An 18,791-nucleotide genomic window follows, 5' to 3' on the forward strand; every position below is an offset into this window, starting at 1 on the left:
GGACATGAATAATTTGAGAAAAATGTATATGTTCAATACCATTCTTATGTATATCATTCCACCATTCTTCCACATTTATTGTATGTGATTTATTAACATCATCTAATTTGCACAAAAAGCTCTGAGGTACCCAAGCTGTTTCTAATCTTTTCAAGCTTTTAAAGCAGGGCTCACCAACACGGTGCTTTTCGGCGGCTCTGTTCCAACAATAGCTCACCGCTGATGGGACATTGTGATTTCCTAGGAAGGGTGTTGAAGTGCCCATTTTAACCTGTAAACACTTGCAGAAATTTGTCGAGATGAAATTTGCAAATTGATATTTATCAAGTTCATATTTGTAGATTATTGTTGATAATTATGAGAAATCATTAACATGAAAGGTCAAACGCGTGAAGCCCTTCGCATTAATCGGAAACCGAGAAGAAGCTATTGATTTCAAAAAGGTTGCTGACCCCTGTTTTAAAGTGACTTGATGTGGTGGTCACGTGACTGTCTGGGGGCGTGGCTAAAGACAAGCACAAGCTGTGATGATTGGACTTCATTGGCTCCCTCTAGAGACAAAATGGAGGAAATGACATCTCAGCTGCTTTTGTCCAGCGTGAAGCTGCGTCTGCTCCGCCAACGCAGCAGCTTGAGGAAGTTGAGGCTGGCGTTGAAGATCTTGTCGTGCTCGAACACCATCTTGTAGAAGGTGTCGATGGGCAGGTCACCGTTCGGGTCGGCGTACTTGAGCGTGGTCATGGGCGTGTACAGCGTGTTGGTCTGGTGGCGGAACGGAGGGTTGTCCGACGTCATGATCCTCAGCGTATGCTAAGGGGAGAAGAAAGATGCATCAGATCTAGGCCAGGAAGGGAAAGAACTCTGTGAGTCACTTCCTGAAGGTTCTCCTGGAGCTGCTCCAGGAGGCTCTCCGGGAAGGTGCTCCTAGGGTCCCTCCAAGAAGAGCTACTGGAGGCGCTTCAATAAAGCCCTCCAACAAGGTGCTGTGTGAGGTGCTCCTGGAGACCCTCCAGGAGTCGCTTCAGGATGCACTCACGGAGGTGGTCTTCAAGTTCTCACTCCTGGAGTGACTCTGGCAAGGGGCTCCGGGAGGCCCTTCAGGATGCACTTTGGCAAAGTGTTCTGGGAAGTTCTCTGGGAAGTCGCTCCTGGAGTCCCTCCCGGAAGCCCTCCAGCAGGTCCCGTGGCATGGTGCTCTGGGAGGTGCTCCTGGAGTTCCTCCGGGAGTTGTTCCAGAAGGCACTCTGGAGTCACTCCTGAAGTTGCTTCAGGAGAGGCTCCAGGAGGCACTCCTAGAGTGCCTCGAGGAGGTGTTCTTGCAAGCTGTTCCTGGAGTCCCTCCCAGAAACCCTTCAGCAGGTGCTCTGGCGTGGTGCTCTGGGACTTGCTCCTGGAGTCCCTCTGGTAGTTACACCAGCAGGCACTCTGGAGTCACTCTTTGAATCGCCTCAAGAGGCACTATCATTCCTGAAGTGACTCCAGGAGGTACTCTGGCAAGTTGGTCCTGGAAGCCCTCAAGGAAACCCTTCAGGATGCACTCCTCAAGTTGCTTCGGGAGGTGCTCCAGGAGGCCCTTCAGTAGGCACTCTGGCAAAGTGATCTGGGATGCACTCCTAGACTTTGCTCCTGGAGTCCCTCCCGGAAGCCCTCTCTCAGACGCTGTGGGAAAGCGATCCGGGGGGTGCTCCTGGAGTGCTTCCAGAAGTTACTCTGTAGTCACTCCACAAGTAACTTCAGGGGCCACTCCTGGAGTAGTTCAGGTAGGTGCTGTGGATGGCACTGTGGCAAGGTACTGCCGGAAGGGCTCCAGTAGTCTCTACTGGAATGGCTCTGGGAGGCGCTACAGTTAGCACCCTGGCTAGGTACTCCCGGAGATGCTCCTGGAGTCGCTACTGTAAGGCGCCCCTGGAGTCCCTCTGGCAGGCACTCCTGCAAGGCGCTCAGGGAGGTGCTCCTTGAGTCTGGGAGGCGCATACCTCAGCCACGTCCTCTGCTGTCTGACCCAGCGTCTCAAAGATCTGCTTGTAGTTCTTCAGGTAGATGTTGGTGAACATGTCCGCCGTCACCGCGTCAGCATTGCTCAAATCCGTTTTCAGACCTTCGTCGTACACCTTACGCTCAAACTCCGTAATGACCGGACCCGGTTCGATCAGACTGATGCTGAAGCAACGGGACAAGAACACACAGTCAAAAGTGAACAAAAGAGGACAACATTATTTGGACACCTACAGAACGTGCAGAGTGAAGAAAATGCGGTTTTCCGATAAAAGTAACTCCCAGCACGTGAAAATGTGTGGTTTGGGCAAAAGTGTTGTGAAACTGACAGGAAGTGGAAAGAAATATGGATTTAGGTCAAAAGAACTGGGACACCTTAGGAAGTAAAGATGTGCAGTTTGGACAAACGTTTTGGACCTTGCCAATGAGTTCCTTCAAATTTGCGAACAAACAATTGTCCTTGTAAGAACAACGATTAAAGCCTCAAGTCCAACATCTAACTGATTAAGAGCAGTGTGTCAATACTTTTGTCATCCACATTAGCGGCCTTCCAAGAGCCCAGGAAGTCCAGTAAATGGATGCATGTGATGCGTGGAGGTCTTCTTCTCAGTCTACCAAGTGCGGCTTACTTGAGATTGAACCTCAGCGCTTGGACAGCCAAACTCTCGCAGAATCCCTCCACGGCGAACTTGGATGCGGCATAGACATCGTTGAAGAGGATCCCTGGAGGGCACACGGGGAGTTTTGGGTAAAAGTTCTTCGAACGGGCGGGCGGCGGGAGGTGTGACCTTGGATGCCCATGACGCTGCTGATGACCACGATGTGACCTTTCTTGCGCCGCTTCATGTCAGGAAGGATCTCCTTGAGCAGCCTCACCAGGCCGAAGAAGTTGGTGTCCATGACCGTCTTCATCTCGTCCACGGACTGACACTCGATGGGCCCGATCAGGCCCATGCCGGCGTTGCTGACTGGCAAGGGAAGTCAAGCACAGACTGATGACGTCAAACCCTTCAAAACCTCAAATCCAACCAAGATGAAATATCTCAAATCAAGGGTTGTTCTTTGTCTGCCAATTTGACTCGCTGTTCATAATCAGCACTGCTGGGCCAACTTCCACCTACATTAACATTAGAACGCTTCCTTTGTGCAATCACACTTCAAATTCGTCCTCACCCTCGATGATGTAGAATTTTAGCATCCTCTGATTGGCTGGTCTGAGCAAAGCGTGTTACGGCCAACTTGGAGTAGCAAAACGTCTGTAGCGATCTTCAGATGCTAACGCATTTAATAATCCGCACTCTGGTGAGTATGATGATGTTTTTGTCACGTTATTAGATGAATTTGAATTGCAAAGCACTCCATTTCTGTAAAAGCAAGTCTCCATTGCCATATATAAATCCAATCCAGCTTGCAAAGATGCCGGTGAATATTCTCATTCATTTCATTCTCCTGCAAAGTGACCAAAAAACGGACCTCGCACACTCGAGTTCTCCGTGGCTCAGATGCACTACTTTGAGACATCATTTTAGTTGGATTGCTTTTAGGCTAGCTACCGTACATTCACTCGTGGATTTTCAAGTTCCGTTGGCAGACAATGTTTGTGAAAGGAATGCCTTCTAGTTTCTGCAAGGCACACGTTGGTGACGGCGCGTGCGACTCACTGAGGATGTCCACCCTGCGTTCGGGCAGGCTGTCCACGCACGCTTTGATGGAGATCTCGTCGCACACGTCCAGCTGCTTGATCTCCAGCGTGCGGCCCAGTGCGCGACCGGCCGCCTCCACCAGCGCCTCGCCCTTGCTCACGTTCCTCATGGTGGCGTACACTGCGACACACACACACATACACACGTTACGGGCGTGCAGCTTCAGCGATGGCGAACGTTATTGCAGCTACACATTTCTCTCAGTATTGGGCAGTTTGATTGTCTTGCCCTTTTGAGTCCAATTTGTAGTTTTCGCAGAAAATGACCCTAAAATGGCTGCTTCAAACTAAAATGGTAGACTTCCTGTGTCTTTTTTGTCCCGAAGATTTTTTTTCTGCATCTACTCATCATAGACATGCATCGCAAATATCATGTTTCACGTGAAACATTGGTTTTGCTTATGGTTATTGACCCCAAAAGAGGGAATATATGCTAGAATGAACTGAGGTCAACCCGCAGCAGAAGTTAGGTGATGTCATGTTAACCCATTGCGGGTTGCTTCGACTCCTCGTGTCATTGTACCAAAACACGTTTACACAGTGAATTCCTTTTCGGGGAATATCTCCCCTCATTGTTGTGATTGTCCTCAGGCTTCCAAGAATCGGAATGGACTTCCTGGAAATATATTTTTCCTGAGCATGTATACAAATCTCTGTGTTCAGAAAAGCCACAACTTGTCTGTGTCAATTCTTACATGTTGGGCCCTTTGTTTGTTCACGTCATGTGCCATCAGCTCCGCTGCCACGCTACATCCACACACAATGACAGAAAGTCAAATATTTTGCTATTTAGCATTATTTTATATATATATATATATATATATATATATATATATATTTTTTTTTAACTAAAAAGTCCACTAAAACGCTGTATGCAGTAGTGCTACGAACAAATCATGTGGGATTCGGATCGACGAGCAAATCCCAATGAAGAAACGAATCCCAGATCGTAATTTTCGCATTTGAATCAAAATGATTTTAGTCTGCAATGATTTTTACGCCCGTCGCCATTTGGACTTGCTGCATATACTCATATGCGCAGTTGTAGCCACGGTTGACGTTCAGTAGATCAGTAGTCTCGGGGAGAGCGGTACTCTCCGCCGTGACGATAATCTCCGCGGAACGAGGTGTCTGATTGATGGCCGCCAGGAGCTGCCCGGATGTTCATGGCTGCATAGTTTCATCAAACAAATGTAAATATCAGACAAATACAATATCATCCAAGTGAACTAAAAATGCTGTTTTTACATGGTGATTTCATTTATTAAGGAAAAACAAACAATTCAAAGTGACCTGGCCCTGTGCAAAAAAGTAATTACACCCCTTGTTAAATCATGAATTCATTTCATGAATTTTCATTGATTACACCCAAGCCTGATTACCTCTAGACCTGTTCAATCAAGAAATCCCTTAAACAGAATCTGTCCCGACAAAATCAAGTCGGACAAAAGATCTGAAAAAGCTGCAACAAAATGACACCATCTAAAGAAATTCCAGTTGAGATATAAAGTAACTGACATCTATCAGACTGGAAAAAGTTACAAAAGCCATTTGTAAAGCTATAGCATTCCAGCCAATCATCATTATCCTCACATGGAGAAAACATGGAAGAGTGGTGAACCTTCCCAGGAGGGGCCGACCTACAAAGATTACCCCAAGAGAACAGCAATGACTCATCCAGGAGGCCACAAAGGAACTCAGGCCAACTTGGAAAGAACTGCAGGCCTCCCTTGCCTCAGTTAAGGTCAGAGTTCATGACAAAACAATACGAAAGAGACTGTAAGGCAATAACGGCATCCATGGCGGAGTTCCGAGGCCAAAACCACTGCGGAACATAAAGGCTCTTCTTATATGGACTGACGACATGAAAGTTGAGCTTTTTGGAAGGTGTGTGTCTCGTTACATCCGGCGTAAATGGAGCACAGCGTTTCAGAAAAAGAACATCATACTGTACCAACAGTTAAACATGGTGATGGTAGTGTGATGATCTTGGGCTGCTTCTCTACTTCAGGACCTGGACGACTTTGAGACTGAGATTGATGGAACCATGAATTCTGCTCTTTCACAGAAAATCCTGAAGGAGAATGTCTGATATTTCCATTTGTTTGATGATCTTACACATTAAAGTGGAGAAACTATGCAAAAATCTAAGAAGTTGAGAAGGGGGCCAATACTTTTTCACGGCGCTGTCGTTCACACTAGGGCTGAAACGATTAATCGAATACTCCCTAATCACATAACCTAACATACAAGGATTTTTACATCGAGAAGCATATATTTGACTTGTTTTGGAACACTACTCAGGTGCCGTCAATGATGTCATTGCTGTCACATAATTACAATGTACTGAATCCATGTTAGCTGGTGGACCTTCGGTAGTAAATAGTCAACTAATAAATGAATTATAACAGATAGTTTTAAGACAAACAATAAAACCAAAACCAAACAAAGCATTTATGTCCACCTGTGTTGTGTTGCTTGACTTGCTTTATAGTCAAGATATTTTCGCACCACAACTCATGAATTCGTCGTATGCCCAAATACAAACAATTCCACAGAAGCTGCAAATCATTTTTTCTGTCTCGACACAAATGCATCATGGGATATATTGCTTTTCAAGATGCATCGTAGGATACGTTGAGGCCGCCATATTGAAACAGCACGACAAAATGGGGAGGGATTCCCAACACGGCCTTATTCTGCATCAAATATACAGTAAACCATGTCGGCTTTTTTTTTTTTTTTTTTTTTTTTACCCATGAACCTCTTCTTCTCATCCTTGGCGATGCGTGTGGCGAGCGCCAGTCCGATGCCGGAGGAACATCCTGTGATCAAGACCACCTTTTGAGTCATCGTACAGACAGTGCGCGAGGAGGTCCGAATGAGCGAGGAGGTCCGAGCGGGGCGGCCAGCTGCCTCCCTTAATTCCCACCTCTTAATCCCGACAAAGTGCCAGTCAGCACTGACGCACACAGTGACACGCACGCTGACAACGACACACATGCACACACACACACACACACAAAATACTCATTTTGATGTTTATTAAAACTGTTTCCCATCTACAGTCGTTTGCAAGCAGACAGAAAGCAAAGAAAGGAAGATTCCACTCCAAACAGTCGGCATTTAGCAAATCCTTTGCTCCCAAAAAGTGACTCTCAAGTATTGGGAGACCTCACAAAAGTGAAACCATACCCGTGCACTGACACAATAGACTCTTCTGGTTACATTTTCCATTCCCATTCCTGACAACCTCTTTCCTTTTGTGTCAAAGAGCTGTTAATTGATTGGCCACCGAGCTGACTCCGCCCACTGGACAGAAAAGCAACTAAGCTGCAATGCAACGCTACACTCTGCAAAAACTCAAATCTTACCAAATTATTTTTTTCTTATTTCTAGTGAAAACATCTTACTGTGCTTATTTTAAGCCAGTTTTGACCTATTTTTTTATTTTTATTTATTTCAGCAAGACAAAAAGAGGAGATCTTATTTTAAGAAGCTGATCAAGTCAATTCCTACTCGTTCCATTGGCAGATTTTTTTTCTCTTTTAGTTTAGGGACAAAATGTCAATTGTGTTATGAGAAAAAAAATCTGCCAATGGAACGAGGAGGAACTGACCTGATCAGCTTCTTGAAATAAGATTTTGCGTCTTCAAACAAATTGTTTTGTCTCACTGAAAATTTGGAAAAAAAACAAAACTGTCTTAAAAAAGTAAACTAAGATGTTTTCACTACAAGTGAGATAAATTCACTTGATAAGATTTGAGTTTTTGCAGAGCAAGGCAAGCAATCTCTTCGCTAACGCGGGCTAACCTGCGCTAACGCGGGCTAACGTGAGCTAATGTGGGCTAAAGTGCGCCAACGTGCACTTCCGTGCACCAACTTGGGCTCACGTGAGCTAACATGCGCTAACATGGGCTAAAATGCGCCAAGGTGTGCTAACGTGCGCCGATTCTAGCCAGGAGGTCTTTGTCCCACAAGGTGGCGTCCCAGGCCAGGAACCATCCGGTGAAGGAAGGCGGCTCCTCCCCCTGTTTGATGGTGGTGACGGGGACACCTTTGCGGCCGGATGGGTCCGTCTCCAAATATTCCTGGGCTGCAAGGTAAACAAACGTTGACGTGTGCCGTGGTCGTTCCGCGTCGAACACTTGCTGTTGCTTTTACCGATGCCTGCGACTCCGCTTTTCTCCGACTCGTTGGCGTCCTTCCCGATCCAAATGAAGACCTGGACGGAACAGGCATCAAATGAAAGATGAAAAAAGGGGCAAAACTATCAAAACTATCTTCCCTTTTCAATCAGATCTTTGTTTTATTTTGTTTGTTTGGACAGAAAACAAAGGTCAGTCAGTGGAAAAGGCTAAACAGGAAGTCAAGATGATTTACCTGCTGGCAAGTGTCCAGAATCATGACATCATCGGTCTCCAGGTCCAGCTGGTCCAATTCTCCAGGGACCTCCTCCACCTACAAACACAATAAAGTGTAACAAAAGTACACAATGAAAGCATAAAGATCAAAACAAACATGGTGGTCTTCTTTTGCTCATATTTCTATCTTTGTTTTGGTTTTGGCCCGCCCACATTTTGGTCGGAAACAACACGTCAGCAGCGGAACACGATGACGTTTCCTCATTCAACTTCGCGTTCTGCTGTGTAACGCTGCGGAACGCAAAGTTTTCCGACCTCCGGCCAGGAAAAGTGCACAGGAACGCCGCTCAAACTGGAGGGTCCAAGTCGGAAAGTCGGAGAAAAAATATCTCCCCCGACCGACTTCACCGAGTCGCTTCAAACTGACGTCACTCGGCAACGGCGACCCCCACGGAGACACAGACCGTGACTGTTAAAACATAATTGACTAGATTGTAAAAGTCTATTTATCGAGCTTTATTGAGTTTTATAGTATGGTATATACTTTCCACACTTTTATTTACACAAAAGGGTTGGTTGGCCTTCTCTGCACAATCATAGATTAGGACATGGGTACAGTTTTCTTTCTAAGGCTATTCCGTGTGATTTATGTTCTCTCTCGATTCCAAAAGTCACCACTAGTAGCAATTTGCGAGCTGATGTCATTCGGTGGAAAAAGGACATCTTCCGTGAAATTGCATCGAAGGCACTTGCACCGTTGTGGAGGTGTAAATTTCAATCTCCTTTTCAATTGGATTATTTTTCAAGTATGTGTGGAACATTCAATACTCAAAGGCGGCTTTATTCTTGTTTTCGCACCGAACACTGATGATGACGATGATGTATTAACGGGAATGCATACTGTCACTCCTGCCGATCTATTTTATTTGTAACTTTTGCGCTGCTGTCTTGGCCTGGACTCCCTTGCAAAAGAGATCCTCAATCTCAACGGGAGGTTTCAAGAAGAGGTCAGACAGTTTTGTTGGTGGGCAGGAGGAGCGTCCAGAAGACTGATGCCTCAGAGAGACAGGCATGCTCTGTCCATCTTTTGTTTCATCAGATCAAGTCACACACACACACACACACACACACACACGCGCGCGCGTTACACATAGTACACAAAGAAGTCAAGAGTTGCCCTCACGGTGAGGCGTCCGCTGGCGTTGGAGCATCCAAAGAGTCTGGGCTGCCACACTTTGGCGTTCCTCAGAACCATGGAGGTCTGGTAGTCCTTGCGACCGCCCAGCGCCTTCCAGAAGCTCTCTGGTGGGTGGCACACAACAACAACTGGTTGGCACGGCCGCACGCACACAAACGCAAGCGCTCGTGTATGAGGGGCCGCCGTCCGGGAGCCTGTCAGACAGACGGGGACCCCCCCCAAAGGCTCACGGCCCCGGGACACCTCCATGTTGGACACCCCAGTGTGAGGCTCTTTTACTTTTGTGTGTGAAACTGTTTTACTTGTGAGTGTGAGAGCATTTCAGGAATGCAAAAAATTGCGTCGGGTGTGTGAGAGTGTTTGGTTTCAGTAGTGTGTGAATGATGTCCCTGATGGCGTCGCACTCCGTGCCACCGCCCACGCCCACACCCAACGCCAACGCTTGTTTTTCTGTGTTTTGTCGACGCTTGCTGACCGGGCTCCTTGGTCTCAGCCACCTCCGCGGGAGCGCCGCCGCCCAGGATGCCCGTCACGTGTTTAGCGGCCGCCATCTCCTCGGGTGTGGCACCGCGCCCCTTCCACACGAATATCCCCTTGGGCCACTTGAGCACGAAGATGTCGTTGGAGTTGAGAGAGGACGCGTCCGCTGCCACCTGAGACGGCAAAGGGAAAGAGAGACGAGGCGTCTGTCAGAGAGAGGGGGGGCGCGAGCCGTAGAAAGTGGGGGTGCACGGCTAAGAGGGAGGAAATGCAAGACGGAGTCCAAATTGTAGACGGAGAGGACTGCCACTGGCAACCTCGGGGTGCCCCCACCCCAGCACACCCACCTCGACGGCACGCGTGGCCATGGTGGAGCTCTGGCGGATGTGGAAGAGCCGGGTGACGGCCGGCTCGCTGTTGCCGCCCTTGCGGGACGTCCCGCCCAGGTGGACCACCAGGGGCTTGCCGCCGAACAGGCTCAGCAGGTGGGGGGGTTCTTGGCCCTGGCTCACGCGCACCTGTGCAACGACAATTATTCGACAAACATATTGGAGAAAGAAACATTGTTTTCACAATGAAAGGTTGATTTGAGCAGCCATGCCTGACATAAGGAAACGTTTTTGTTTTTTTTTTAGATAATAGTCTCACTTAAAAATCTTACTTGAGGAAGCATGACTGAATGAACCGATGACAAAGAGTGACAGATTGCACAATAAAGCTTCCATGAGTCACCTCACGTGGGGAAGCGCTGTGTTTTCAAAATAAAAGTCTCACTTGAGCAGCCCCAAGTCACTGTTTTGCCAACAAAACTTTAGTCGCCACACTTCCGATGAGGAAGAGGAGCTCTTTTCACGCCTCCCACGAAAAAAAGTCACAATAAAAGTCTGACTTCAGTAGGAAGCAAAATCAAAAATAAAAGTCTTATTTGAGTCGCCAGACCTGACATATGGAAATGCCTGCCTTCGCAATAAAAGTCTTGAGTGAAAGCACGTTGCGTTTTCACAATAAAAGTCTCACTTGAGTAGCCACGCCTCCCATGGAGTTGTCCAGAGCGATGGCCAAGATGGCGGAGCCTCCCAGCTCGTCTCTGGTGCACTTGTTCCCTTGCCTGAAGGGGTTAAAGCTTAAGTGTCAATCGAGCCGTAGATGCTAACATGCTAACTTGTTAAAGGGCAAAGCTAGCTGATGCCAACATGCTAACTGACCATATGTAAATGATGTGCTTCTCGCCACCGCCGCTGTTGTACGAGTACAGCAGCAGGTAGCAGTCGCCGCCGAAGAACTGGCCGTGGGAGGATGGGTCCACGGAGACGCGGCTGCCGCCCTCCACGCGCCACACCTGTGCGACAGAAATTAGCCTTGAGTAACAGGAAGGACGTAAGCAGCATTGACGAGCAGGAAGAAGCGCTGAAGAAGAGAAGCTGCACGGAGAAACAGAAAGTAGAGAAGCACTGAGGAACTGTAAGGAGCACAGAGCACAACTAGGAAGAGTTTGAGGAACAGGAAGTAGCAGTGAGAACAGGAAGTAACATGACTAGAAAGAGGTTTAAGTGGCAGGAATGAGGATTAAGGAACAGGAGGTAGCATTGAGAACAGGAAGCAGCACAGAAGAACAGGAAGTAGCACAGAGGAACAAGAAGTAGCATTGAGGAGCAGGAAGTGGCATTAAGGAACAGGAAGTAGCATTGAGGAACAGGATATAGCTTTGAGAAAGAGGAAGTAGCACTGAGTAACAGGAAGTAACATTGAGGAGCAGGAAGTAGCATTGATGAAAAGGAAGTAGCAATGAGGCGCAGGAAGTAGCATAGAGGAGCAGGAAGTAGCATTGAGGAACAGGAAGTAACATTGAGGAGAAGGAAGTAGCATGGAGGAGAAGGAAGTAACATTGAGGAAATGAAGTAGCATTGAGGAACAGGAAGTAGCATTGAGGAGCCAGAAGTAGCATTGAGTAGCAGGAAGTACCATTGAGGAGAAGGAAGTAGCATTGAAGAACGGGAAGTAACATTGAGGAGCAGGAAGTAGCATTGAGGAGAAGGAAGTAGCATTGAGGAGAAAAAGTAGCATTGAGGAAGAGGAAGTAGCATTGAGGCGCAGGAATTAGCATTGAGGAACAGGAAGTAACATTGAGGAGGAGGACGTAGCATTGAGGAGAAGGAAGTACCATTGAAGAGCAGGAAATAGCATTGAGGAGAAGAAAGTAGCATTGAGGAAGAGGAAGTAGCATTGAGGCGCAGGAAGTAGCATTGAGGAGAAGGAAGTAACATTGAGGAGAAGGAAGTAGCATTGAAGACCCGGAAGTAACATTTAGGTGCAGGAAGTAGCATTGAAGAGCAGGAAGTAGCATTGAGGAGCAGGAAGTAGCATTGAGGAGCAGGAAGTAGCATTGAGGAGAAGGAAGTAACATTGAGGAGAAGGAAGTAGCATTGAAGAACCGGAAGTAACATTTAGGTGCAGGAAGTAGCATTGAAGAGCAGGAAGTAGCATTGAGGAGGAGGAAGTAACATTGAGGAGCAGGAAGTAGCATGGAGGAGAAGGAAGTAGCATTGAAGAGCAGGAAGTACCTGCACTTTCCCCGATCCATCATCCACCATTCCATGCTGTGCAGCCATGACCTTGTTGCCATGGAGACTGGAGGCATCAAACGGGATCTGCTTGACGATGGCGATGCTGCCCACCTTGTACGCCTTACCCGGACCCGTGCTCTCGTCCTTGTCCAGCCAGTTCTCAAAGAATTCTTTGAACAGGGTGGTCTCGGCCCCTTGTGGCAGAATCTGGACCTGTTGCCAGTCACCAGTCACGAGTCCGCCGGGATGAGATAAACTTGCGGCTGCGTAATGTCAAGTTACGTCATGCTGCGCGGCTGGCTAGTTACCTGACACTTTTCCGAATAATTCTTGTCCTTGATGAACTGGTTGGCGTGAGTCAGCGCAGCTTTGCGCTCTTTCGGGTTGGAGTCGCGACCTACACACAAGTCGCTAACGTGAGCTAATGTCAGGAAGTAGCCTTGGCGGTTAGCGGTGAGCTAGAAACCAGTCCCATAGTACAGTATAGTTCATGCAGTGTATTTGTGTATTGTGAAACTTTGAGTTTTAAAATTCACATTTATTTTGAAAGTGTTACAACAAGCAACCGGCACCGATTTGGTGGAACGGCCAATATCGTTATTTGGATTTGTAGGGATTCCAATGACGACCACATAGGTTTATCTGCGTAGCATAACATTAGCCTCTGGGATTAGGGCGCTAAACTAGCTAGCTACCTTTCCAGAAGAAAATCTTGTTGTCTTTGCCGTTGTCCAGGATGTAGCATTCCTTGCAGGAGAGCATGTCCTGTTTAAACGGGTTCTTCTGGGCCACCAGGGTCAGCTCCATCTTGCCAGAAGCGTCTGACACCTGTGCGGGAAAAGGGCAGACTCCTTAGCACGTTAGCGACGCTTTGTTGCCGTCTCCACTTTCAGCATCTTCGCCGTGTTGTGTTGTGCTGTCACCTTGTTGAGTGATGCCGGACTTCTGCACTTTTGAACCGTACACTCGTCGCTAGTTGCCGGAGGCAGATCGGGCTTTTTTCCCAGAACCTGAGAGCAACAACAGACAACGCAGTACAATCCAACAGAACAGAATACGGTAGAATGGTATGGAGTAGAGTAGTGGAGAAAAGCATTGAATAGAATGGAGTAGGGTAGAATACTATGGAACAGAACAAAATAGACTTCGGACAAGGGTTGGCCTCAAGCTAAGTAAAAGTTGTTGTTTCCCCGAGTGCAACGCCTTGGGGGAGGTGCGAAGGGGTCGCCTTGACGACGTGAATTAGTTGGCGAGTACGTAAGGTGTGTTTGAGAGGTGCAATTCATTAATTAACCGATAACACATTTTGATCATCGATTAACCGTTCAGAGACCTTGTTTAAAATTCTCGGAGGTTCAGCCTCTCGACAGTAAATATTCTTGATTAGATTTATTGCAAAAATATAGCAGACAGGTTATCTTTGTATTTGATTCTAAAACGACATTCGCAAACATCTTTTAGTTTGGGGAACAACGATCAACATTTTTGCCGGTTTTCTGACATGTTACCGATCAAACCAGTAACTGAATCATAATCAATGAACACGCGTGCATTTTCCGCACTGTCAATTTGAAATCATGTCCTGTTTTTGAATAAAGAGATGGAAATTTTTCAAAAGTTTTTTTTTTTTTTTTTTTTTTAAATCTGAATCCTCGATTAATGCAGAAAATAATGGACAGATGAATTGTCAGTTGCAGCCCTAGTGTGTTTTTCAAAGGAGCAGAACGCCGGCGCTCACCTTGATGACGTTCTCGGGCTCGTCGCCCTCGTCGGTGAGGTACATTTGCGAGCGCCCTCGCCGCTCGTTGTCTCGGATGTCGATGGCCAGCTGCGTGGCCTTCAGCCGCTCGTAGCGGTTGCAGTCGCTGCCCCCCCAGGGGTAGATCTCCTGCCGATCGAAACGGACGCCGTCAGTCAATCGACTTACGATGCGAGTCCAGAAGAAGCTGGCCAAAATGCGCGGAGAGGGCTGTTGACCTTTCACCTTGCCCAAGTCTATGATGAAGCAGTCTCCTCTGTTGAAGCTGTCCCAGCTCATCGACACCTCGGTGGCGTGCACCTGCCTGTGACCTTTCACGTGCAGCAGACGCGTCACGTCCGCTTCGTTGGGCACCACCACACGGAAGCCAGATGCCACGCCCCCTTTCTGAAACATCAGCCGCACGACGTCACCTGACGTGAAGTGACCTCGCACGACACGGCGCCCCTGACAAGTAGTGACGAGACTCATCGCGTGGCGCGTGCGAGCGTATCACCTGGTACTTGATTCCGTGTTTGAAGTATCCGAGGAAGGTGAGCGACTCTTGGCCCTGGAACTCTCGGAACTGCGTGGCGGTGCCGTTCAGGGAGTCGTCCAGCTGCATCATCAAAATGGCCGCCGCTCCTTTCTCGTCCTGCGACGTCTCCGCGCCTGAAGACGGACGGACGGCGGTGTTGTGTGAGTGGCAATCGAGGTCGAGATAGATAAAGTATTTTGGCCTGATCATTTATTTATATTGAAGACAACTTTATTCATCAGTTTTGAACACAGCCAAATACCGATCCAGGTGTGCACGTTGTGAGACAGCGAGGAGCTGGTGGAGAGGAGGATGTAGGAGTCTCCCATGTAGAAGCTTCCGTGCAGTTCTTTGGGGACCTCTGCCAAGTCCATCTTCTCCACACGCCAAATCTGAAGACCCGGTTGCTTCCCCGCAGACTCAAACGCTTTGTGGGTTGGCATTGTGACCTGAACCCCACCCCACCCCCCCAAAAAAAAAAATCCAAAACAAAAAAACCGCACCGTCACAAACCAGCACATGCAAACACCAAGCCCTACCCGACACTACTCCGCTCTACTCTTCTCTGCGCTTAACTCAGCAAGTCTACTAATCGAGTTACATTACTTTAATGTTGTGGTACTTAATGTGGATTACATTACTGACTGCTTTTTTTTTATTTTTATTTTTTTACAGGTAACTAGTAACTGTAACGGCGGCACGGTGGTCGACTGGTTAGCGCGTCAGCCTCACAGTTCTGAGGTGCGGGGTTCAATCCCCGTCCCCGCCTGTGTGGAGTTTGCATGTTCTCCCCGTGCCTGCGTGGGTTTTCTCCGGGCACTCCGGTTTCCTCCCACATCCCAAAAACATGCATTAATTGGAGACTCTAAATTGCCCGTAGGCATGACTGTGAGTGCGAATGGTTGTTTGTTTCTATGTGCCCTGCGATTAGCTGGCAACCAGTTCAGGGTGTACCCCGCCTCCTGCCCGATGACAGCTGGGATAGGCTCCGGCACGCCCGCGACCCTAGTGAGGAGAAGCGGCTCAGAAAAATGGAAAAAAAAAAAATAGTAACTGTAACGGAATACATTTTTAAAGTAACCCTCCCAACCCTTGTGATAATTGGTCATGTGACACACCACCAGGACGTAGCTCGTGCCCCACCCACCTGACTCACCAAGCGAGCGCTATTCATATTTTCATCATTTACAGCTGCAATTATTATCATTACGATCCATTTCATGATGCGCATTTCTTCTTTTCCCCTCAACACAAAGATCAACAGAGAGGAAAAACATCCTTAAACTTCTTTCAACAAAGGTGATTAAAAGTGGCCTAGGAATAAAAATGATAATAATAATATTATCGCATCGTATTATTATTATTATTCGCAGCAATAAAGCTATGTTGGTTACCTGGCGCTGCAGACGACTGAAGACGACGTGAAGGTTTCTTCTTCCTGTTGACTTGTTCCCGTCTGCTTTACTTCCTTGAAGAGCGCCACTTTTATACGCTGCGAGACGTCAGGCGCGGACGTCGGGGAGGGCGACGGGGCGGGCGGGGCCGGCGCCCCACCCTCGGCGCAGGCAGGCGGTGCGCCAACACGAGGGACAAAAGAGAACAAAAAATGAGAGAGCAAAAGAAAGCAGAGCAAAGCACGCCCCGCCGTGCCATTGGCTCGCTCGCTCTCAGGGAAAAAAATCGACAGCGTGCGTGACACCGGCGACGGCCGGGAAAGCAAACACCGACACCGACACCTCCTCCTCCTCTTGTGGACAAGATCCACCTGATGGGCGCCTTTGGGCTAGGCTCGTCCGGTCTAGTCTAACAACACTAATTTGGTGAATTCTCGTCTATCGGGACACAATGACAACATGCGTTTACAAGTCATCATAAATCAGAAAGGAAACAAATATTCTTGGTAAGATCTAGTTTTTGCAGTGAATTATAGTTTTCGTATCGTCTCATCTATTTGACACCAATCACCGCTCCCGACTCAAATCAAATCTTTTTTACTCGCCCGTAGTCTCATCTAGTTTAGTTGAGTCTAGTCTAGTCTGCTCTAGTTGATTCTTTTCTACTCTAATATAATCTAGTCGAGTCTAATATAGATTAGTGTCGTTTTGCCTAATCTAGAATAATCTAGTCTCGTCTATTGTAGTCTAACCACTCGATTCTAATGTAATGTCGACTAGTCTAGTCCAGGCCAGCGCGGGCGTTCCTCTCGGTGCTCTTCCGGGTGAAACCACACACAATACACTCACACAATCTGCGGACTTGTTTTGCCGGTTATGCAACTCTGTGTGTGTGTGTGTGTGTGTGTGTGTGTGTGTGTGGTTGCACAGAAGAAGAATGCGTAGTCGTGTCGCTTCACGTTAGCGTTGCGAGCGCCGAGTCAGCACATTTGCCTGATTGCCAAGTGTGAACACAACACACCTAATCCGCCCATCGACACGCACGCACATGAAAGAATGGCACACATGAGTGATCCAAATGTCTTATCACAACTCGAGTTTCGACCAGATCGAACCCGCTTGTGTGAAGGGCAGGCGTGATTCCAGGAGGTTTAGGGGTGCGGGGATTCATGAAAGGGGTGCACCCCCCCCCAAAAATGGGCTGGAAACGCCAATGTGTGCGCACACACCCAATTCGAAGCCTTAGAATACACAGGCATGTTTGCCACAGCGAGCAATGGCAAAATTAAACACATGGCTTAGCTTTAGAAGAGTTGACATGGCGCTTGGGCCTTTTTTTTTTATTGTATTTTTTTATACGTGACACTCGCTTGTGCATTCTCGGGTCACGCCCCTCAAGCGCAAGCTGAACCGACCGGCCCGTTTACAGTGGAATGCAGGCAAAAGTCAGTCGGAAATAAATTCACATCATTAGCCATCCATGCATTTTCTGTACTGCTTATCCTCACGTGGATCGCGGAGGACTCCGGGTGAGAGGCGGGGTACACCCTGAACTGGTCGGCAGCCAATCACAGGGCACATACAAACAAACGACCATTCGGACTCACATTCACAGTGGACTGCCGCGCCACCTATGATTATGTATGTGTGTGTGTGTGTATATATATATATATATATATATGTACTGTATTTTTGTTGTGAAAATACTACATTTCAACCAAGTACTTTTTCTAGCTTGTAAAAAAAAAAAAGATGCACAATAAAAATAAATGTAAAGGTTTCTCAAATTTTAAGGGCGCATTTATTCACTTTAGGAGTGCTTGAGCGCCCCCAAAAATGGGCTAGGCACGCCACGAGACGAGAAAAAAGAAGAAGAGAAAGAGGAAGAGGAAGAAGAGGTGACGGTGGGAAAAGAAGAGCGGGCAACAACTGGGCAACTTGTAATAACTTGTATTTGTAAAGTCATCTTACCAACACTGGGAAGCACGGACCGAAACGTAACGCGCCTTTGAGCCCGCGGCAGTCCGCGGCCCGCTTCCCCCCCCGGGCCGTCATACCGTACCGCCGCACAACCGCAAAAGAAACGGGGCTGCCGTGGCCGCTGGGAACTTCGTGCAAACGTACGCTTAGCTTGCTATCACGTGACTTCTTGTGAAAAAAATGCACATTCGAGCAGCTTCGGTTTTGTGACTCGTGTCAGCTGCTCACACCCGAACAAAATAGAACATTAGCACATTTGACGATTCTGGTGACTGACCGCAACCTCGAGACACTTCAAACTTGCTCCCAGCACACGCGCTAAAAATAACTCGCACTTCTTACCTAACACAAGAAAAACAAGAAAACGTCAGCACGGCACATTAGCCACAGCACGCTAGCAAGCGCGGAACGGTAGCAGCGGTGTTCATATTTTGGGCAACGTGACCTGAACTTAGTTCATTTCTGCCCGATGAAGGTTATCGAGAACGAGCTCGTTCTGGTGTCTGTGAATGGTTTTTGATCCAAAGTTCATTTTCCAGGTTTTGGTAGGGACTTCCAGGACAAAACCCGTCCGGACACACTAAATACGAGCCTTCACACGTCGGCGGACGAAGGCCGTATTTGGCAGCCGATGCAGTGCGGCCACGGCCGGCGTTAATGGCAGGCACCTCGCAGCTGCGTGAGAACGCGAGCATTAATAGGAGAGAACGTGTTCTTCGGTGGTTCTTTTGCAATACAGTAAATGATTATAAAAATTAATGAGGCCAACTAGGAAAATGATTTGGATCAGAATGATTTAGTTCAAACTCTGTACGATCACACTGTCATAATAGAAAAT

General features: G+C 47.7%; 2 protein-coding genes across 4 annotated transcripts; both read right to left on the reverse strand.

Annotated features, from left to right (window-relative positions):
- Positions 1-58: 58 nt before the first annotated feature.
- zgc:109982 (uncharacterized protein LOC553564 homolog) lies at positions 59-6,700 on the reverse strand. The gene is made up of 6 exons (XM_061778195.1): positions 6,454-6,700; positions 3,657-3,818; positions 2,784-2,963; positions 2,625-2,718; positions 1,977-2,160; positions 59-810 (listed from the first exon to the last, which is right to left on the reverse strand). Exons 1-6 carry the CDS (start codon positions 6,698-6,700, stop codon positions 580-582), a joined length of 1,098 nt encoding a protein of 365 aa, XP_061634179.1. The 3' UTR covers positions 59-579.
- A 26-nt stretch (positions 6,701-6,726) lies between these two features.
- LOC133480334 (gelsolin-like) lies at positions 6,727-16,131 on the reverse strand. Of its 3 annotated transcripts, XM_061778192.1 has the most exons (17): positions 15,974-16,131; positions 14,842-15,028; positions 14,559-14,713; positions 14,288-14,449; positions 14,042-14,191; positions 13,227-13,313; positions 12,999-13,131; positions 12,612-12,700; positions 12,301-12,516; positions 10,945-11,078; positions 10,757-10,847; positions 10,087-10,257; positions 9,735-9,912; positions 9,245-9,363; positions 8,081-8,158; positions 7,862-7,922; positions 6,727-7,793 (listed from the first exon to the last, which is right to left on the reverse strand). In XM_061778192.1, exons 2-17 carry the CDS (start codon positions 15,020-15,022, stop codon positions 7,636-7,638), a joined length of 2,163 nt encoding a protein of 720 aa, XP_061634176.1. In that variant the 5' UTR covers positions 15,023-15,028; positions 15,974-16,131; the 3' UTR covers positions 6,727-7,635. The 3 variants fall into 3 exon arrangements, 2 of the variants coding, with proteins under 2 accessions (XP_061634176.1, XP_061634177.1); XM_061778193.1 differs by lacking the exon at positions 14,842-15,028 and having other exon boundaries at positions 15,974-15,996; XR_009789238.1 differs by lacking the exon at positions 9,245-9,363 and having other exon boundaries at positions 7,716-7,793.
- Positions 16,132-18,791: the final 2,660 nt, after the last annotated feature.

The sequence above is a fragment of the Phyllopteryx taeniolatus genome, chromosome 7 (assembly GCF_024500385.1).
Source record: "Phyllopteryx taeniolatus isolate TA_2022b chromosome 7, UOR_Ptae_1.2, whole genome shotgun sequence".
NCBI lineage: Eukaryota > Metazoa > Chordata > Actinopteri > Syngnathiformes > Syngnathidae > Phyllopteryx > Phyllopteryx taeniolatus.

Coding starts and splice junctions, on each gene's coding strand:
- zgc:109982 (XM_061778195.1), bottom strand. CDS start 6,700: ATGTGTGTCGTTGTCAGCGTGCGTGTCACTGTGTGCGTCAGTGCTGAC. Junction 3,819..6,453: donor TGAGAAGAAGAGGTTCATGG/GTAAAAAAAAAA, acceptor TGTGTGTCGCAG/TGTACGCCACCATGAGGAAC. Junction 2,964..3,656: donor ACGCAGGGTGGACATCCTCA/GTGAGTCGCACG, acceptor TTCCCTTGCCAG/TCAGCAACGCCGGCATGGGC.
- LOC133480334 (XM_061778192.1), bottom strand. CDS start 15,022: ATGCCAACCCACAAAGCGTTTGAGTCTGCGGGGAAGCAACCGGGTCTT. Junction 14,192..14,287: donor TCATCATAGACTTGGGCAAG/GTGAAAGGTCAA, acceptor TTCGATCGGCAG/GAGATCTACCCCTGGGGGGG. Junction 13,132..13,226: donor GTCCGGCATCACTCAACAAG/GTGACAGCACAA, acceptor TTTCCCGCACAG/GTGTCAGACGCTTCTGGCAA.